The sequence below is a fragment of the Gobio gobio genome, assembly GCF_949357685.1.
Source record: "Gobio gobio genome assembly, chromosome: 2".
NCBI lineage: Eukaryota > Metazoa > Chordata > Actinopteri > Cypriniformes > Gobionidae > Gobio > Gobio gobio.
Genome location: NC_137098.1, coordinates 4,413,551 through 4,435,863, shown reverse-complemented (window position 1 = coordinate 4,435,863; position 22,313 = coordinate 4,413,551). Strand labels below are relative to the sequence as shown.

At 32.6% G+C, this 22,313-nt stretch overlaps 2 protein-coding genes across 7 annotated transcripts in view; one reads left to right on the top strand and one right to left on the bottom strand.

The window, feature by feature from the left end:
• drd4b (dopamine receptor D4b) overlaps positions 1-22,313 on the top strand; it is a 473,608-nt gene that overhangs the window by 44,431 nt on the left and 406,864 nt on the right. The gene's annotated exons all lie outside the window — the stretch shown is intronic.
• On the bottom strand, positions 695-16,871 carry sirt3 (sirtuin 3). 3 transcript variants are annotated; one of them, XM_079806373.1, is made up of 10 exons: positions 16,805-16,871; positions 16,673-16,725; positions 16,512-16,532; positions 16,301-16,397; positions 16,058-16,231; positions 13,850-14,082; positions 13,670-13,770; positions 5,605-5,766; positions 2,253-2,465; positions 695-984 (listed from the first exon to the last, which is right to left on the bottom strand). In XM_079806373.1, exons 5-10 carry the CDS (start codon positions 16,102-16,104, stop codon positions 961-963), a joined length of 780 nt encoding a protein of 259 aa, XP_079662499.1. In that variant the 5' UTR covers positions 16,105-16,231; positions 16,301-16,397; positions 16,512-16,532; positions 16,673-16,725; positions 16,805-16,871; the 3' UTR covers positions 695-960. The 3 variants fall into 3 exon arrangements, with proteins under 3 accessions (XP_079662499.1, XP_079662498.1, XP_079662497.1); XM_079806372.1 differs by having other exon boundaries at positions 16,673-16,868; XM_079806371.1 differs by lacking the exons at positions 16,673-16,725; positions 16,805-16,871 and having other exon boundaries at positions 16,512-16,653.

The following is a 22,313-nucleotide window of genomic DNA, read 5'->3' as shown; positions in this document are numbered from 1 at the left end:
TCAAATTACTGAAGTTCATCATTATTTGCAACTTTTTCGTAATCTGAAGACATGGTTTGGGATAATTGCTTTTGCTGTTTGTGCTATTTTTTCCACTGTTTGCACCATGAGTGTATGAATAAATACAGAATCTGTGTTGGTCTATTATGGTCACGTTGACTCGCGTAAGATGATTGACAGCTCGAGAGATCGAATAAGTGCTCAGACCAGAAACAGGAGAGACAGAGCTCGCTCTGAGCGCTCGTTCAGCTCTTCGGATCGCATAATTCAGTGGGAAATTAATAGAAATGGTATTCTGTGTGATAAAATATTTTGCAAACATGTGAGAATAAATCAACATAAATCAACAAACCGGAGCAGATGTGAATGAACTGGATTATTCTATTCAAAATAGTACAAATTACAGATTATTTTGCACTCCTGACATACATTTATAAATGAATGTCACTGCAACCTAGTTTTATCATAAACACTGGTCAAATATCAAAGCTGGACATTTTAATCTTTCTAATGATACTCAGTTTGTCCCAAACAAGTAAGAGTGTGATGTTTTAACGTGCAGTGAATGTTGAACAACAAATATAAATAAATGTCTGATTCCTCATTTTTTTGTATAGGGTCATTAATGACCCAGGTATGTAATAGTGTAAGCATATTTTTTGTGCAACAATAATTGAATCTCTGATGACTCAAAAAGGGCAATTCACCTTTATTCCTCAAGGTGGCGATGATGAATCACACAATGATGAGCCAGACGCTGAATGTCAGATACACATATCATGCAGATTCATGAATCATTCACACATTTACGGTTGAATTAGTTCACCGTGTCATCAAATGAAACTCACTCCCACTTGTGCACACATGCTCACTACTGAGAAAGAGCTCAATGAAGGGGCCGACCAACAATCAGGCCCATTCTGGGTCTCCAGATCCCATGTCAAGATGACATTTGGTAGTTCACTCCTCCTTGTTTATTGAAGCCTATCGAGAAGAACAGAAAAAACTTTAGATGCTTCTAGTTTTTTGGTGTTTTGAAGTAGGGATGCACTGATATGAACATTTTGGATGATATGATAACCGATAATTCTTTATATTTCTAAGGCGGTAACCGATAATTCTTTATATTTGATAACCGATATATAGGCCCATAAATCTAAATTAGGGATACACCGATATGAAAATTTTGGCTGATAATGTTAATTCTTTATATTTGATAACCGATATATTGGCCGATAATTCTAAATTAGGGATGCGCCGATATAAAAATTTTGGCCGATAACGTTAATTCTTTATATTTGATAACTGATATATTGGCTGATAAATCTAAAGTAGGGATACACCGATACTACAATTTTGGCCGATATCAATAACTGATCATTCTTTATATTTGATAACCGATATATTGGCCGATAAATCTAAAGTAGGGATACACCGGTGTGAACATTTTGTCCGATATCGATAATGTTAATTCTTTATAATTGATAACCGGTATTTTGCCCGATAAATCTAAATTAGGGATGCCCCGATATTCATTTTTTGGCCGACATCGATGACCGATAATTCTTTATATTTGATAACCGATAAATCTAAATCAAGGATGCACTGATATGAACATTTTGGCTCATATCGATAATTCTTTATATTTGGTAACTGATATATTGGCCGATAAATCTAAAGTAGGGATACACGATATGAACATTTTGGCAGATACCGATAACCGATAATTCTTTATATTTGATGACCGATGACGATATATTGGCCGATAAATCATATTTCAAGCAATTCAAACCCATCATGGAGAACAGTGCGCGTTTGAAGTGTCTCAGCTGAAGGAAATAATACATTATTTATCGGCTTATATCGGCCAAATTTTCTTATCGGCTGATAAGAATAAGATTAAAAATGAACATATATCGTCTGATACCGATATGGTGGCCGATATATCATGCTTTGAAGTGAGAATCAAAATTTATATTTTTCCCAAAAAAGAAAGAAACAGTTCAAGCCGTTTTGTCAATCCGACTAGTCTTTAAAATGAAGGTCATGAAGAACATTCTGGCAAATGATGTATATGAATATATATATATATATATATCCTTTTCTGCGAGAGGAGCATGAAATATGTATTTCTCCATAACTCTTATAGAATACAGAATTTCATGAATGGTCCGCTGAGTACATCAGACTAATCTGCATGCATGTACTGATATGATTTATACATGTAAGAACAGAGATTGATTATAACTCACCTCGTCTCCGCCGGCATTCATTAGGGCTTCTAATTCCTGCTTCCATCCCAGGAGGTCCACCAGCTTTTTTACCCCACTAACTACGTCCCCCAGCTCGGCCACGTCGTTGTGACGTTGGGACCCCCAAGCAAACGGCCCCACAAGATCTCGATTGAGCAAAAGCCGTGACACAGACCCGCGCACGGCACTGGCCAGGCTGGAGAAGGGCTCCACCTAACAATCAGCACAACACGGCCTGTGTGAAAGCAGCAGCTCAACAGTGACATCTGCTGGTCATATGGTTACACAACACCATGAGGATTTCTGAAAATGCCCTGCAGAAGGTATGCTTGGTATATAACACAACCGTTACAAGTATTCATTTACGTTCTGCTTTATGAAAATATGAATTAAAACGTCAAAATTATTATTTAAATCAAAATGATTAGATTTAAAAAAAATCTATATTAGGAATTAAAAATTCGACATTATGAGATAAAAAAAATCAAAATGACAAGATTAAAGTTATAATTATGAGATGAAAAGTTGAAATGATGAATTTCGAATCGCAATTATGACATGAAACGAAATTATGATAAATCAAAATGATATATTAGGTCAATTATGAGATGAAAAGTAGAGAATATGATTGAAAAAGTCTAAATTACGAAATTAAAAAATCAAACTTATGATTTAAATCATAATTATGAGATGAGTCGAAATTATGACCGTATAATAAAAAATTATTATATTAAAAAGTCAAAATTGAAAAGTTAAAATGATGACAAAAAAAAATTCTAAATTATGATAAATCAATTATATATTAGGTCAATTATGAGATGAAAAGTAGAAAATATGATTTAAAAAGTCAAACTTATGACTTAAATCCTAATTATGAGATGAAGAGTCAAAATTATGACGGTCAAAATGATATTAAAAAATCTAAATTATTAATTTAAAAAAAATCGACATTATGAGATTAAAAAGGTCACAATTATGATATTAAAAAATTATTAGATTAAAAAGTAAAAATGACAAGATTAAAATTATAATTATGAGATGAAAAGTAGAAAACATGAATTTCGAATCAAAATTATGACATAAATTGAAATTATTATATTAAAAAGTCAAAATTACAAAATTAAAAAGTTAAAATGATGACTAAATTATGACTTAAATCAAAATTATATATTAGGTAAATTATGAGATGAAAAGTAGAAAATATGATTTAAAAAGTCAAAATTACGATTTAAATCAAAATTATTAGATTTTAAAAAATCTATATTATGAATTAAAAAGTCGACATTATGAGATTAAAAAAATCAAAATGACAAGATTAAAGTTATAATTATGAGATGAAAAGTTGAAAACATGAATTTCGAATCAAAATTATGACATAAATTGAAATTATTATATTAAAAAGTCAAAATTACAAAATTAAAAAGTTAAAATGATGACTAAATTATGACTTAAATCAAAATTATATATTAGGTAAATTATGAGATGAAAAGTAGAAAATATGATTTAAAAAGTCAAAATTACGATTTAAATCTAAATTATTAGATTTAAAAAAATCTATATTATGAATTAAAAAGTCGACATTATGAGATTAAAAAAATCAAAATGACAAGATTAAAGTTATAATTATGAGATGAAAAGTTGAAATGATGAATTTCGAATCGCAATTATGACATAAAACGAAATTATGATAGATCAAAATGATATATTAGGTCAATTATGAGATGAAAAGTAGAGAATATGATTTAAAAAGTCTAAATTACGAAATTAAAAAGTCAAACTTATGATTTAAATCATAATTATGAGATGAGTCGAAATTATGACAGTCAAAATTATATATTAAAAAAATCGACATTATGAGATAAATAAAAATTATTAGATTAAAAAAAATCTAAATTACAAGATTAAAGTTATAATTATGAGATGAAAAGTAGAAAACATGAATTTCGAATAGAAATTATAACATAAATTGAAATGATTATATTAAAAAATCTAAACATTTTAACACAACCGTTTCCAAGTATTCATTTACGTTCTGCTTTATGACCTCAGATTAATTGTTGGCCAATTACAACACCTAAAATATACACTTTCCCTTTTATGTTACATTTTTATAGGTTAGTCAGGGCAGCAACTATCAATTATTTTGGTAATGGATTACTCTGAAATATTTATTATTAAAAAAGTACATTATTTTAACACTGTTATTCCACATCCTGTCCAAACACTATGAAAACAAATAAAGTGAATGTATCTGTGCTATACATCCAAAAATGTGTTGTTAGAATATGCAAAATGAGCCTTTATGCAAAATGGAAATAATCACGTGACTTTCTAACGTCTACAGATAATGATACAACTATAAAAAGTTATACCTGTCAATGCAATAATCTATATTCATTTCTATTGAAACGCTTATTATAAATCTTTCTCACATTTTCTCAGTGGTGCTCAAAGACATGATGATGATAATAAAAGTTACAATTATGACTTAAAAAGTCGAAATTGTGATATACTAAGTCATAATTATGAGATGAAAAAGATAAATGATTATGATAAATATTATGATAAATCAAAATTATTAGATGAAAAAAATCAAAATTATAAATCAAAATGATTAGATTAAAAAGTCAAAATTACGATAAATCAAAATTACAAGATTAAAAAGTTTAAATGATGACTAAAACAAAAAAATCAAAATTATGACAAAAATAATCGAAATTATGATAAATCGAAATTATATATTAGGTCAATTATGAGATGCAAAGAAGAAAAAATATGATTTAAAAAGTCAAAATTACAAAATTAAAAAGAGATAATTATGAGATGAAGAGTCAAAACTATGAGATTAAATAATTAAAATAATGAGACAAAAAAAATCTAAATTATGACATAAATCGAAACTAACATACTATGTCAATTATGAGATGAAAATGTGAAATTATGACTTAAAAAGTCAAAATTATGACAGAAAGTCCGAAATATGAGATACAAAAATCTAAATTACTACATTAAAAAGTCATGATTATAAGATAAAAAGTCAAATTATCTACTTTTAATTTCATAATTATGATTTTAAGTCATAATTTCCATTTAGTATGTCAAAATGTTAAACAATTTTGACTTTTCGTCTCATAATTTTGATTTTGTATGTCATAATTCGGATCATTATGACGTACCAGAGCATGATTGTATTTCTCGCGTGACAGAAATGGGCCCCATGTGAACCAGATATGGCCCAGACACATAAATACAGTGAGTTCAGGTGTAAAATATGGTCTTGGTCTGGCACTGTGATTGGTCCAGAGAGAACAACCCTCCTCCTCCTCCTCCTCCTCCTCCTCCTCCTCCTCACCTCCAGAGACGTTCCCATGACGATGAGTAAGTCTGCGATGGGGAAGTCCCTCAGGTAGCTGAAGAACTGCTGAGGGAGCTCCTCGCCGAAGAACACGATATCAGGCTTGATGATTCCTCTACACGAAGGGCATCTGGGTATTTCTCCTTCTGTGATGTCACTCTATCGGGAGACAACCAGAATCAAAAATACATGATCAAATCACAGCCAAATATTTAGGTTGACATGCTTGTCATAAATTAGTTGGTTAATCTGTTATTCCAATGCTAAATCATGCTAGCAATGTGCTAAAACATTCTATTAATGTGCTAGAACATACTAGCAATGTGCTAAATAATTCTAGAAACGTACTAGCAGTGTTAAATCATGCTAACCACATGTTAAAACATGCCAGCAAGTGCTAAATCATGTTGGCAATGTGTTAAATCATGTCAGCATGTTAAAACATGCTAGCAATGTGTTAAATAATGCTAAAACATGCATTAAACACATTATGTGCTATATCATGTTAGAAACATGGTAGCAACTTTACTAAATAATGCTAAAACACTAAAACATGTTAGCAAAATGCTATATCATGTTAGAAACATGGTAGCAACTTTACTAAATCATGTTAAAACACTAAAACATGTTAGCAATGTGCTATATCATGTTAGAAACATGGTAGCAACTTTACTAAATCATGTTAAAACACTAAAACATGTTAGCAATGTGCTATATCATGTTAGAAACATGGTAGCAACTTTACTAAATCATGTTAAAACACTAAAACATGTTAGCAATGTGCTATATCATGTTAGAAACATGGTAGCAACTTTACTAAATCATGTTAAAACACTAAAACATGTTAGCAATGTGCTATATCATGTTAGAAACATGGTAGCAACTTTACTAAATCATGTTAAAACACTAAAACATGTTAGCAATGTGTTATACCATTTTAGAAATAAGGTAGCAAACATGTTAAATCATGTTAAAACACTAAAACATGTTACCAATATGCTATATCATGTTAGAAACATGGTAGCAACTTTACTTAATCATGCTAAAACATGTTAGCAATGTGCTATACCATGTTAGAAACATGGTAGCAACTTTACTTAATCATGCTAAAACACTAAAACATGTTAGCAATGAGCTATATCATGTTAGAAACATGGTAGCAACTTTACTAAATCATGCTAAAACACTAAAACATGTTAGCAGTGTGCTATATCATGTTAGAAACATGGTAGCAACTTTACTAAATCATGCTAAAACACTAAAACATGTTAGCAGTGTGCTATATCATGTTAGAAACATGGTAGCAACTTTACTTAATCATGCTAAAACATGTTAGCAATGTGCTATACCATGTTAGAAACATGGTAGCAACTTTACTTAATCATGCTAAAACACTAAAACATGTTAGCAATGAGCTATATCATGTTAGAAACATGGTAGCAACTTTACTAAATCATGCTAAAACACTAAAACATGTTAGCAATGTGCTATATCATGTTAGAAACATGGTAGCAACTTTACTAAATCATGTTAAAACACTAAAACATGTTAGCAATGTGCTATATCATGTTAGAAACATGGTAGCAACTTTACTAAATCATGCTAAAACACTAAAACATGTTAACAATGAGCTATATCATGTTAGAAACATGGTAGCAACTTTACTAAATCATGCTAAAACACTAAAACATGTTAGCAGTGTGCTATATCATGTTAGAAACATGGTAGCAACTTTACTTAATCATGCTAAAACATGTTAGCAATGTGCTATACCATGTTAGAAACATGGTAGCAACTTTACTTAATCATGCTAAAACACTAAAACATGTTAGCAATGAGCTATATCATGTTAGAAACATGGTAGCAACTTTACTAAATCATGCTAAAACACTAAAACATGTTAGCAATGTGCTATATCATGTTAGAAACATGGTAGCAACTTTACTAAATCATGTTAAAACACTAAAACATATTAGCAATGTGCTATATTATGTTAGAAACATGGTAGCAACTTTACTAAATCATGTTAAAACACTAAAACATGTTAGCAATATGCTATATCATGTTAGAAACATGGTAGCAACTTTTTAAATCATGCTAAAACATGTTAGCAATGTGCTATACCATGTTAAAAACATGGTAGCAACTTTACTTAATCATGCTAAAACACTAAAACATGTTAATAATGTGCTATATCATGTTAAAACACGGTAGCAAATAGGGCTGTCCCTTTTGTAAAAAAATCCTGTTCGATTTTTGAGACACAAGTGTTCATTGAATCGATTCTAAAATCGATTTTAAATGACGTTTTCATTTTCAACGATAAATATAGCCTACGCCAATCCACGGACAACTAACGGGCATTAGGATGAAAGTAAAGAGGGCGGTTGAGACGCACAAGTCAGCAATATTTCTGATGATTTATTTTGTGCACAATGACTGAATGTGAAGTTCGTGTGGATAATAATTTAACGTAATTATTCAATCGTTCAAAATGAAACTTTGAATGAACTTCAATATCATGTTAGAAACATGGTAGCAACTTTACTAAATCATGCTAAAAAACCAACTGCATTTCGTTGCCTTGTACTTGTACTTGTGTAATGACAATAAAGTTGAATCTAATCTAATCTAATCTAATCTAAAACACTAAAACATGTTAGCAATGTGCTATATCATGTTAGAAACATGGTAGCAACTTTACTAAATCATGCTAAAACATGTTAAATATGTGCTATATCATGTTAGAAACATGGTAGCAACTTTACTAAATCATGCTAAAACATGTTAAATATGTGCTATATCATGTTAGAAACATAGTAGCAACTTTACTAAATCATGTTAAAACACTAAAACATGTTAGCAATATGCTATATCATGTTAAAACATGGTAGCAAACGTGTTAAATCATGTTAAAACACTAAAACATGTTACCAATGTGCTATATCATGTTAGAAACATGGTATCAACTTTACTAAATCATGCTAAAACACTAAAACATGTTAGCAGTGTGCTATATCATGTTAGAAACATGGTAGCAACTTTACTAAATCATGCTAAAACACTAAAACATGTTAGCAGTGTGCTATATCATGTTAGAAACATGGTAGCAACTTTACTTAATCATGCTAAAACATGTTAGCAATGTGCTATACCATGTTAGAAACATGGTAGCAACTTTACTTAATCATGCTAAAACACTAAAACATGTTAGCAATGAGCTATATCATGTTAGAAACATGGTAGCAACTTTACTAAATCATGCTAAAACACTAAAACATGTTAGCAATGTGCTATATCATGTTAGAAACATGGTAGCAACTTTACTAAATCATGTTAAAACACTAAAACATGTTAGCAATGTGCTATATCATGTTAGAAACATGGTAGCAACTTTACTAAATCATGCTAAAACACTAAAACATGTTAACAATGAGCTATATCATGTTAGAAACATGGTAGCAACTTTACTAAATCATGCTAAAACACTAAAACATGTTAGCAGTGTGCTATATCATGTTAGAAACATGGTAGCAACTTTACTTAATCATGCTAAAACATGTTAGCAATGTGCTATACCATGTTAGAAACATGGTAGCAACTTTACTTAATCATGCTAAAACACTAAAACATGTTAGCAATGAGCTATATCATGTTAGAAACATGGTAGCAACTTTACTAAATCATGCTAAAACACTAAAACATGTTAGCAATGTGCTATATCATGTTAGAAACATGGTAGCAACTTTACTAAATCATGTTAAAACACTAAAACATGTTAGCAATGTGCTATATCATGTTAGAAACATGGTAGCAACTTTACTAAATCATGTTAAAACACTAAAACATGTTAGCAATATGCTATATCATGTTAGAAACATGGTAGCAACTTTTTAAATCATGCTAAAACATGTTAGCAATGTGCTATACCATGTTAAAAACATGGTAGCAACTTTACTTAATCATGCTAAAACACTAAAACATGTTAGCAGTGTGCTATATCATGTTAGAAACATGGTAGCAACTTTACTAAATCATGCTAAAACACTAAAACATGTTAGCAGTGTGCTATATCATGTTAGAAACATGGTAGCAACTTTACTTAATCATGCTAAAACATGTTAGCAATGTGCTATACCATGTTAGAAACATGGTAGCAACTTTACTTAATCATGCTAAAACACTAAAACATGTTAGCAATGAGCTATATCATGTTAGAAACATGGTAGCAACTTTACTAAATCATGCTAAAACACTAAAACATGTTAGCAATGTGCTATATCATGTTAGAAACATGGTAGCAACTTTACTAAATCATGTTAAAACACTAAAACATGTTAGCAATGTGCTATATCATGTTAGAAACATGGTAGCAACTTTACTAAATCATGCTAAAACACTAAAACATGTTAACAATGAGCTATATCATGTTAGAAACATGGTAGCAACTTTACTAAATCATGCTAAAACACTAAAACATGTTAGCAGTGTGCTATATCATGTTAGAAACATGGTAGCAACTTTACTTAATCATGCTAAAACATGTTAGCAATGTGCTATACCATGTTAGAAACATGGTAGCAACTTTACTTAATCATGCTAAAACACTAAAACATGTTAGCAATGAGCTATATCATGTTAGAAACATGGTAGCAACTTTACTAAATCATGCTAAAACACTAAAACATGTTAGCAATGTGCTATATCATGTTAGAAACATGGTAGCAACTTTACTAAATCATGTTAAAACACTAAAACATGTTAGCAATGTGCTATATCATGTTAGAAACATGGTAGCAACTTTACTAAATCATGTTAAAACACTAAAACATGTTAGCAATATGCTATATCATGTTAGAAACATGGTAGCAACTTTTTAAATCATGCTAAAACATGTTAGCAATGTGCTATACCATGTTAAAAACATGGTAGCAACTTTACTTAATCATGCTAAAACACTAAAACATGTTAATAATGTGCTATATCATGTTAAAACACGGTAGCAAATAGGGCTGTCCCTTTTGTAAAAAAATCCTGTTCGATTTTTGAGACACAAGTGTTCATTGAATCGATTCTAAAATCGATTTTAAATGACGTTTTCATTTTCAACGATAAATATAGCCTACGCCAATCCACGGACAACTAACGGGCATTAGGATGAAAGTAAAGAGGGCGGTTGAGACGCACAAGTCAGCAATATTTCTGATGATTTATTTTGTGCACAATGACTGAATGTGAAGTTCGTGTGGATAATAATTTAACGTAATTATTCAATCGTTCAAAATGAAACTTTGAATGAACTTCAATATCATGTTAGAAACATGGTAGCAACTTTACTAAATCATGCTAAAAAACCAACTGCATTTCGTTGCCTTGTACTTGTACTTGTGTAATGACAATAAAGTTGAATCTAATCTAATCTAATCTAAAACACTAAAACATGTTAGCAATGTGCTATATCATGTTAGAAACATGGTAGCAACTTTACTAAATCATGCTAAAACATGTTAAATATGTGCTATATCATGTTAGAAACATGGTAGCAACTTTACTAAATCATGCTAAAACATGTTAAATATGTGCTATATCATGTTAGAAACATAGTAGCAACTTTACTAAATCATGTTAAAACACTAAAACATGTTAGCAATATGCTATATCATGTTAAAACATGGTAGCAAACGTGTTAAATCATGTTAAAACACTAAAACATGTTACCAATGTGCTATATCATGTTAGAAACATGGTATCAACTTTACTAAATCATGCTAAAACACTAAAACATGTTAGCAGTGTGCTATATCATGTTAGAAACATGGTAGCAACTTTACTAAATCATGCTAAAACACTAAAACATGTTAGCAGTGTGCTATATCATGTTAGAAACATGGTAGCAACTTTACTTAATCATGCTAAAACATGTTAGCAATGTGCTATACCATGTTAGAAACATGGTAGCAACTTTACTTAATCATGCTAAAACACTAAAACATGTTAGCAATGAGCTATATCATGTTAGAAACATGGTAGCAACTTTACTAAATCATGCTAAAACACTAAAACATGTTAGCAATGTGCTATATCATGTTAGAAACATGGTAGCAACTTTACTAAATCATGTTAAAACACTAAAACATGTTAGCAATGTGCTATATCATGTTAGAAACATGGTAGCAACTTTACTAAATCATGCTAAAACACTAAAACATGTTAACAATGAGCTATATCATGTTAGAAACATGGTAGCAACTTTACTAAATCATGCTAAAACACTAAAACATGTTAGCAGTGTGCTATATCATGTTAGAAACATGGTAGCAACTTTACTTAATCATGCTAAAACATGTTAGCAATGTGCTATACCATGTTAGAAACATGGTAGCAACTTTACTTAATCATGCTAAAACACTAAAACATGTTAGCAATGAGCTATATCATGTTAGAAACATGGTAGCAACTTTACTAAATCATGCTAAAACACTAAAACATGTTAGCAATGTGCTATATCATGTTAGAAACATGGTAGCAACTTTACTAAATCATGTTAAAACACTAAAACATGTTAGCAATGTGCTATATCATGTTAGAAACATGGTAGCAACTTTACTAAATCATGTTAAAACACTAAAACATGTTAGCAATATGCTATATCATGTTAGAAACATGGTAGCAACTTTTTAAATCATGCTAAAACATGTTAGCAATGTGCTATACCATGTTAAAAACATGGTAGCAACTTTACTTAATCATGCTAAAACACTAAAACATGTTAATAATGTGCTATATCATGTTAAAACACGGTAGCAAATAGGGCTGTCCCTTTTGTAAAAAAATCCTGTTCGATTTTTGAGACACAAGTGTTCATTGAATCGATTCTAAAATCGATTTTAAATGACGTTTCAATTTTCAACGATAAATATAGCCTACGCCAATCCACGGACAACTAACGGGCATTAGGATGAAAGTAAAGAGGGCGGTTGAGACGCACAAGTCAGCAATATTTCTGATGATTTATTTTGTGCACAATGACTGAATGTGAAGTTCGTGTGGATAATAATTTAACGTAATTATTCAATCGTTCAAAATGAAACTTTGAATGAACTTCAATATCATGTTAGAAACATGGTAGCAACTTTACTAAATCATGCTAAAAAACCAACTGCATTTCGTTGCCTTGTACTTGTACTTGTGTAATGACAATAAAGTTGAATCTAATCTAATCTAATCTAATCTAAAACACTAAAACATGTTAGCAATGTGCTATATCATGTTAGAAACATGGTAGCAACTTTACTAAATCATGCTAAAACATGTTAAATATGTGCTATATCATGTTAGAAACATGGTAGCAACTTTACTAAATCATGCTAAAACATGTTAAATATGTGCTATATCATGTTAGAAACATAGTAGCAACTTTACTAAATCATGTTAAAACACTAAAACATGTTAGCAATATGCTATATCATGTTAAAACATGGTAGCAAACGTGTTAAATCATGTTAAAACACTAAAACATGTTACCAATGTGCTATATCATGTTAGAAACATGGTATCAACTTTACTAAATCATGCTAAAACACTAAAACATGTTAACAATGTGCTATATCATGTTAGAAACATAGTAGCAACTTGCTAAATCATGTTAGCAACATGCTAAAACATATTTGCAAGGTGCTAAAAATTGGTAGAAAAATGCTAGCAATGTGTTAAATCATGTTAACATGTTTAAACATGCTAACAACTGTGCTAAATCAATTTGCTAAAAGTGTTTTACATCGTGTTAAAATATGCGAACAACTTGCTAAAATGTTTACAGTGTGCTAGAACATTTTAATAACATTTTATTTACTTCTTTGATTAAAATCTTCAAACTTTCAGACAAGGCTTTGTCATGTAGTAGTTCATCAATACCATAGTTCAATTTGGATACAAATATTTTCAATGTATCTTCAATTTGACAGGTCTTATATCACCCTGAAGAGGTTTCTTCTGCGATTTACACTATCCCTTAGTTTTGCCGCGCCCCCTTTTTATAAGTAGTTCAGCGACACATCCTTACCCGGAGTTCCTCTCCCTTGTAATCCCTTCGGCAAACTGTGCATGTGGCCGTGGCAAATGTCCCATGTGCCTCCACCAACATCTCCGGAGGAATGCCAGCCACTGAAATCAATGAACGGTGAATGACATTTATAAATGATTTATACAGAAGTGTACATGTTGTCTTCTGGAGTACGCTCACCTCGCTCTAGTCCGTCAATGTTTTGCGTATACATCCTGAGCAGTTGCCCCTTATCGTGAAGCAGGCGAATGAAGTAGTGCGTCAGATTGGGTTGGAAATTACCAGGGTAAAGCTCTTTGGCTAGAGCGAAAAAAGGGTTTGGATTGTGATGGAAGTAGTTTATTTCAAAAATGGCCTCAGCATAGGGCAGATTGTACTGTTGAAGGTTGTCATAAAGACCACTGCCAGGCGATCTGTGGGAGGAATACGATTAGAGAAAAGACGCAAGCAATGGTGTATTAGGGGTATAACGGTACACAGAATCATGAGCATGCTAGCTAAACGTCATCTAGGCTAGCTGCGATAGTCTGTGTTTACCGGTGCGATTACCAGCACAAGCCGTCATTTAGATTTTTATACTATAAAAAAGCTCAACTTCCATAGTAATTAATTGAAATTAAACACTTGCGCTGCTCTGCACTGTTAGGCCGGCTACACACTGCAAGTGTGGCGTGAGCGTGGCGTTTGTGTTGCGTGTCAGCTGCGTGGCGTTTTCTATGTCTTTGCACACCAGAAATTCTTAAGAAGTTCTCAAATATTTTCTTAAGAACATCTTAATTTTGTACTTTTTGCGCTTCCTGCAGATTACCATAGATATCATAATAAGTGTGGAGACTATTTTCGTCGTGACTGGCTTGACGACGGGAGTTAATCACTCAATGTCGTGTTTTTAATGTGCTGTGTCTGTAAAATCGCTATTTTATAAGAGCCTAGCCATTTACCCGCTGCTCGGGTACCAAAGATCGGCCGTTAGATCTACACAAGACGAATCATATCTCAGAGACATCAGAGCCAGACGTCAGAAGGACAGGCCGAGGAAAGGCTGCTCTCGCTGGGGTTAATGAGCGCTGAACACCCACTGATCGCCTGGATCTCACAACTCCGAAAACACCAGATAAAATTGTAAAATAGGCGCTCTCTTTATAAATAAACCACAGATTAATCTTTAAACAATTACATTCTCGCCTGAAAAAATCTTAAAACTACAATTTGTGACACATTAACAGTAGTATTTTTAAATTATATGGGGTTTCTCGTCCGCTATTGACGCTTGCTGGTTTTATACTCGTCCATATGGTACTATTAGTTATAAATATTATAATTAGCTAGCTACTGTTATGTTGTAATGCTTAATATTTGAAACAACCCAATACATTCGTTAAACATCTTACATTTGGGTATTTAAGATAGGTTGGAGGTTATCCTAACTTATTTACAATGATTTTTAAAGCTACACTGTGTGATATTTTCCCCCATCTAGCGGTGAAAAGGTATATCACTGAATATTAGTTTCTCTTCCTCTCAATTCCGATTTTGTTTTAACTCCTACGGTGTCCGATTTAGTCCAAGATTAACATGGCTTCCAGTTCGACCTCGTCCACATTGGACACGGTGCCATCGAGTGTTAAAACGCGAAAGGCGAAGCCTGAATTTACGGATATGTCCCTCTTTGGCTAATGTACTTGCAAGATGGAGGGGCAACATGGCGACCGGCATTCGAACCCCTTACCGTATGTATTTTCAATGGCATATTATAAACTTACGAGAATACTTTATTACTTGAAAGAAGTAAATATACATTAATGAGCACATATTTTTGAAAGAACTGTGTTTTTAGCTAAGAATTAACTAAAAAAGTTACACAGTGTAGCTTTCAGAGCATTCTTTTCATGAATATGAATACTTCTTAAATTTTATCTTAAGAACAATCATAAGAAAAAAGATAAGAACATTCTTAAGAAAAGTTTTTGGGAATACAAAATATTCTTTTTTTTTTCTTAAGTTAGAAAATAAGAAGAAATTGGAAGTTAAGAATCATTTTATTCTTAAGAATGTTTTGTGAATCCAGCCCCTGATTTTATTCATTATCATGATTCAGATTCAGCACTGAATCTTTATTGTGCAAGTGATATGAAAAAATGCTCACATTTAGTCTAGAACTACAATCATCATCATGTTCACACACAACGCGTCCGGGACAGGAGAGCGGTCAGTCAAATAAATGTGAAAAAGTATTTTGTTGTAAATTTGAAAAGTAATGCGTTACTTTACTAGTTACTTGAAAAAGTAATCCAATTACATACCTCAAGTTACTTGTAATGTGTTACCCCCAAAACTGACCGTTACACCCCTAAATAAGGGACAACAGTGTTTTGAGTCCTACTTTACCTGAAGTCTGGGATGCCGCTGGGCGTGCTGATGCCTGCTCCGGCCATCACCACAATTCTCTTGAACTTGCGTTCTCTGATATTTTCTGCAATGTCCTCCAGAGTCTGCTGGTGAACACCGCCATGGCTTCCTCCAAACAGCCCTCTTGCTCCACAACATCTTGTGAATGCAGCTCTATCGGGACAAAATGTTTCAAAACATGCACTTTCACTGAGAAAATTCAGGAAAGAAAACAATACTTACGGACAATAAATGAATTGTGACAGAAATGCTGCATCCTTGTGTGCATGAGGGAAATGTGACGAAATCTTCTGACGGGTAAGGTTTGTCCTTGACAGATCTGGAAAAACAATAAAATATATATATAAAATATAAATACAATAAATCACAGCATTACAGACCAGCCACATACAATACTGTACACACTTCAATAATAGCTTCTCTGGTGATTTACCTCGTTTTAACGATGTTTTTACTTGAAGACAAAGACAAACAGTGCAGAAACAGACATTAACAATCACAATATTTTCTATAAATGTGCATAAAGTCACTAACATTGCCATTTGAAACATGATTGTACAGCAGAAGCATAAGGACTATTTCAATAACGAATACTTAGTGTAGTAGACAGTCCTCTCCTCCACAATATCGTCTCTGTAAAGCAGCGTCTGCACACATTTAAAAGGCAGGGTTTAAAGTACAGCATTATTGACTCTAGAGAAGCCCGTACTTTGTCAAAAGTCGTACATTATCGCGGCGAATTTGTAGTAGTAAATATAAACATGTCAAGCAGGAATGGGAAGCGTCACGCGGGGTTGCCAGGTCTGCACAACAAAACCCGCTCGGTTGCTAATCAAAACTAGCATAATCGCGTTCAGGTAAAAATCTCGGACTATTTATTTTTATTTTTTATTGCGTAACAAGAACAACATACACATACAGAGGATCTCAGTGTTAGTATCTATTACATTCATAATATCATCAAAGGAAACGACAGAAAGAAAAAATAATTAGACAGGGGAAAACTTACAAAAATGCCAAAAAGAAAAGGATTCAAAAATTCTATACATCCGTTTCAACATTTTTATTTATTGCGTCTTTTAGGGCCTCAATATAATGTTTAAGTTAATTTCTGTTTGTTTATATGGTATTTCCAAACGTAATTATTAGCCTAAGTTAACCACCGAATTTTGCTCCAAACTCTTATTTTTGTATAACAAAAATATATCTTTACCAAATAGTCATATCTTTAATTTTGTGAATTTAAATATCAAATATTCAACATCCATCCAAAAGAATTGGGTAAATACAAAGAATTAGTGTTTTATGGATTCTTCTTCTGTGTTACAAAAGATGCATGCAAATCTTGAGACTACTTGTTTCACAAGAAGTTTTTTTTTTTTTTTGTTGTTGTTGTTAGATAAATCAAATGAATAACCTTATATGTAATTTCTTAAATTTTATTGGTGAGACAGTAGCCTATTTACTGGACAAACTGATTATTGAGTTCCAAAAAGGTTTGCATTTCGGCAATAATGTAGTTCTATATAATTCTTTAATATAAAAGTTATACATTTTTTTATCTATAATTTTCACACCATGAACACAACTAAAAGGAAATATATCTAAAAGTATATAATATATACACACACACATACAATATTAATGATTTAAATAGACGTAAAGAATAAACACATAAAATCAATAATTAGTACTTGAGAAAGAAGACAGCACATACAATTTCAATTTTCAATTAACTTCAATTCTTTAGCGAATAAAATTGTATCCCTACATTTTGTTATCAATAAAGAGAGACTCAATATACAAATGAAAATCAGCCATAACGACCTTTAAACAAGGTTTAGAATTGTTTAATTTACTTTTATGAATATGAAATTGACCAAATAAAATCATAAGATTTATCATAAAATTAACAGATGCATTTTTTGATTAAAAAAATATAATACCATTTGTGGACGTTATTTCCCAAGTATAACCTGTTTCATTGCTGTTAGAAACATTTTCCCAGAATTTTTGGGAATTGTAAAAAAAATGAGCAATTTTCATCAATATCCATACATTTTGATAAAGCACTCTCATAAATATTATGAAGAACTTTCAAATGTAAAACACATTTCTAATGAATTTATTTGTACACTTTTTACTATTAATGTCCAAACCATTTAAATGAAGTACAGGTTCAGTTCTACAGACATTAAGGGACAACAAATGGCTTCTCATGATCATCACAAAGACCTGTGGGAATGGCTTTGACCACAGAATAATATTCTCTATATTTAACAGGAAATTTATATTTATTCATAAAATATTCATAAGAAAGAAACTGAGCTGACTGATCTAAAAGGTCAGATAAAGAGTAAATTCATTTATTATCCATCCAAATCTGCAAATAAAGAGATTCCCGGTTAACTGTAATATAATAATTATTCCACAAGATTGCTTTATGTGGAGAAAAGTTATGTACATAACATAACTTCCAGAGCCTGTTGATACACTGCAAAGAATGCTTTTCTTACTTAGTATTTTTGTCTTGTTTTCAGTCCAAAAATCTAAAAAATCTTACATTAAGAAGCATTTACTAGACAAGCAAAAGTTTTTGTCTTGTTTTGGGGGAAAATAACTCAAAATGAAGGGAGTTTTTGCTTAAAATAAGCAAAATAATCTGCCAATGGAGTAAGCAAAATAATCTTGTTTTCTGTTTGAATTAAGATTATTTTGTTTACCCCATTGGCAGATTATTTTGTTTATTTTAAGCAAAAACTCACTTCATTTTGAGTTGTTTTAAACTTAAACTTTTGCTTGTCTAGTAAATGCTTCTTAATGTAAGATTTTTTAGATATTTGGACTGAAAACAAGACAAAAATACTAAGTAAGAAAAGCATTCTTTGCAGTGTCTCAACAGGCTCTGGAAGTTATGTTATGTACATAACTTTTCTCCACATAAAGCAATCTTGTGGAATAATTATTATATTACAGTTAACCGGGAATCTCTTTATTTGAGATTGAAAACTGAAAACAAGACAAAAATACTACGTAAGAAAAGCATTTTTTGCAGTGTATAAATTGGATAATGCCACAGGCAGTTTGCTAATCAGACAATAACAAAAAACACAAACCTCCAACCTTTTAAAAAAAATGTTATATGGTATAAAAAACCCTATTGAGTCTAATTTAAATCAACAATTTCTGAGCCAATTTACTTTAAAAGCATAATAAGGGGACTTGGCAACACTGAGCGTCAGCCTGGTGACGCACTTATTACCGTAACAGACATATCGCGAGACCATCGAATTATGTGTCAAAGAACACATAATGTCCATTCATTGACATAATGTACGCTCTAAAATAAATTGTATTAATAAAACGTGGTTGTCTTATGGTTACTGCAGGCATTTAAATAAGCCTAATGTTTGACCAATTTAAGTCCAATTTTAATGTTGGTAATTACTACAGTACTTACGACTGAAAGCCGTTCGTCAAATGCAGAGTCTCTTTTATGTCAAGGTTAAATATTATTATTATCATTTGTTGATGTGATATTGCAATCCTGATCGAATACAAACAAACATTTAGATAGATGAGCTGCCAATAACTTGTTAAAAATAAATAAAATGTGTTTAATTATTAATTGTGTATGTAAGTATTGATGTAGGCCAGTGTGCGTTTTTTAGCAACTAGTTGTAGGTCACGGTCCATATTGGAATATTTAAATATTTGAGATCATTATTTCTAATCCATTTTTTGCGATTTTGCAATGATTAGCTGAGTAAAAACTTAAACTTTTTACAAATGTGCTCCAGCAACATGGCAATATTAATTAAGCTGTTTTACGTTTGTAATGTGTGTGAAATGAATGAATGTGGAAGTAATATGGTATTGCTCTATGTGCAGTGCTTATATTAGTTTTTTTTTTTTAATAGATCACGCATTGATATTATAGTAAATCGTATTCATGCATAAGGGACAGATATATTTATTTTGCATGGCATTTTCGAATAATTTTGGTGTATTTCTAAAAACTTTTTTATGTTGTAAGTTTATTAAAATGTTAACATTATTTTCATTATTATAATTTTTAGTATTATGCCGTAAAATTGATCGTGCCGACCAAACTGTAAGGTCTGAAACCTGGCCAGATGGTTGGTCTCAATTTGGGGAGACGTTGATAAGGTTTGGCCCCAATTGACCAATAGGGCACTGTCAGTCCAAATCCAATTTTTTTTGCATATCCGATTAAAATTCGATCAGATTTAGCAAGTGTGAGGGGCGGGCGCTGCCTCAGGAGACGCAATAGTCCAGCGCGGCGGCTAGTCATGTTGTAAATTAGACAACAGGTCGCAGTTGTTGTTGCTTTTTTATGCCTACTAACGCAGTATCATTGCCATTGAAACCAATGCAGATATTCCGGAAAACTAAAGAGCCACATGGACACACAAATCAGATCTGAACAGTTGCGATACCCAGTGTGGACGTCAATAATTTTAGATCAGATTCCAATCGGATACACAAATAATCGGATTTTGACGGACAGTGTGAACGTAGCTCTAGACCGTTCACCTTTTACAAGTGTGAATTGGACGCACGTATAAATCGAGCGTTTGACAGTCCTTCCAGAAAAATGCGGCTTTTTTTTGTGATTGTTGCGGCAAAAATCCTTGAAAAAACTTGCAAAAACTGCGGTTTGATGAAAAAGAGAAAAAAAGCACTACATCACAGAAAGTGCTAGGAATATTTAAGTTCTCATCTTGTTTTATTGAAGACCTTAATAAACACACGGCTCAAATTTACAAAACATTGAGTCAAATAAGTTCTGTAGCTTTACAAAAGGAATATGCTATAACTTCTGAAAAAAATAATAAATAACTTCCTGTTTTATAGAGGTAGCTTTACAAAACATACATTTGAGTGCTTTCAATGCACAAAGTGCAATCTCTGAAAGGGTTAGTTCACCCAAACATGAAAATTCTAAATAACGACTTATATAGTGGTGACCAATTACAAAAACAGCATCATGAAGCTTCGAAGCGTTATGAATCAGTGAGTCGAATCATGATTCAGATTGCGTGTCAAACTGCGACTTTGGCGCTCCAAACCGCTGAATCGACTCACTGATTCATAACGCTCCAAACCGCTGTATCGACTCACTGATTCATAACGCTCCAAACCGCTCCAAACCGCTCCAAACCGCTGAATCGACTCACTGATTCATAATGCTCCAAACCGCTGAATCGACTCATTGATTCATAACGCTCTGAACCGCTGAATCGACTCACTGATTCATGACGCTCCAAACCGCTGAATCGACTCACTGATTCATAATGCTTCAAACCGCTGAATTGACTCACTGACTCATAACGCTCCGAACCGCTGAATCGACTCACTGATTCATAACACTTCAAACCGCTTAATCGACTCACTGACTCATAACGCTCCAAAGCTTCATGATGCGATGTACACCCCCTATTTCAGCATCATGAGCGAATACACCCCCTATTTTAGCATCATGAGCGAATACACCCCCAATTTCAGAATCATGAGCGAATACACCCCCTATTTCAGCATCATGAGCGAATACAGCCCCTATTTCAGCATCATGAGCGAATACACCCCCTATTTCCCCTATTTCAGCATCATGAGCGAATACAGCCCCTATTTTAGCATCATGAGCGAATACACCCCCTATTTCAGCATCATGAGCGAATACAGCCCCTATTTCAGCATCATGAGCGATACACCCCCTATTTCAGCATCATGAGCGAATAGCCCCCAATTTCAGCATCATGAGCGAATACACCCCCTATTTCAGCATCATGAGCGAATACACCCCCTATTTCAGCATCATGAGCGAATAGCCCCCAATTTCAGCATCATGAGCGAATACACCCCTAATTTCAGCATCATGAGCGAATACGCCCCCTATTTCAGCATCATGAGCGAATACACCCCCTATTTCAGCATCATGAGCGAATAGCCCCCAATTTCAGCATCATGAGCGAATACACCCCCAATTTCAGCATCATGAGCGAATACGCCCCCTATTTCAGCATCATGAGCGAATACACCCCCTATTTCAGCATCATGAGCGAATACACCCCCTATTTCAGCATCATGAGCGAATACACCCCCAATTTCAGCATCATGAGCGAATACACCCCCTATTTCAGCATCATGAGCGAATACACCCCCTATTTCAGCATCATGAGCGAATAGCCCCCAATTTCAGCATCATGAGCGA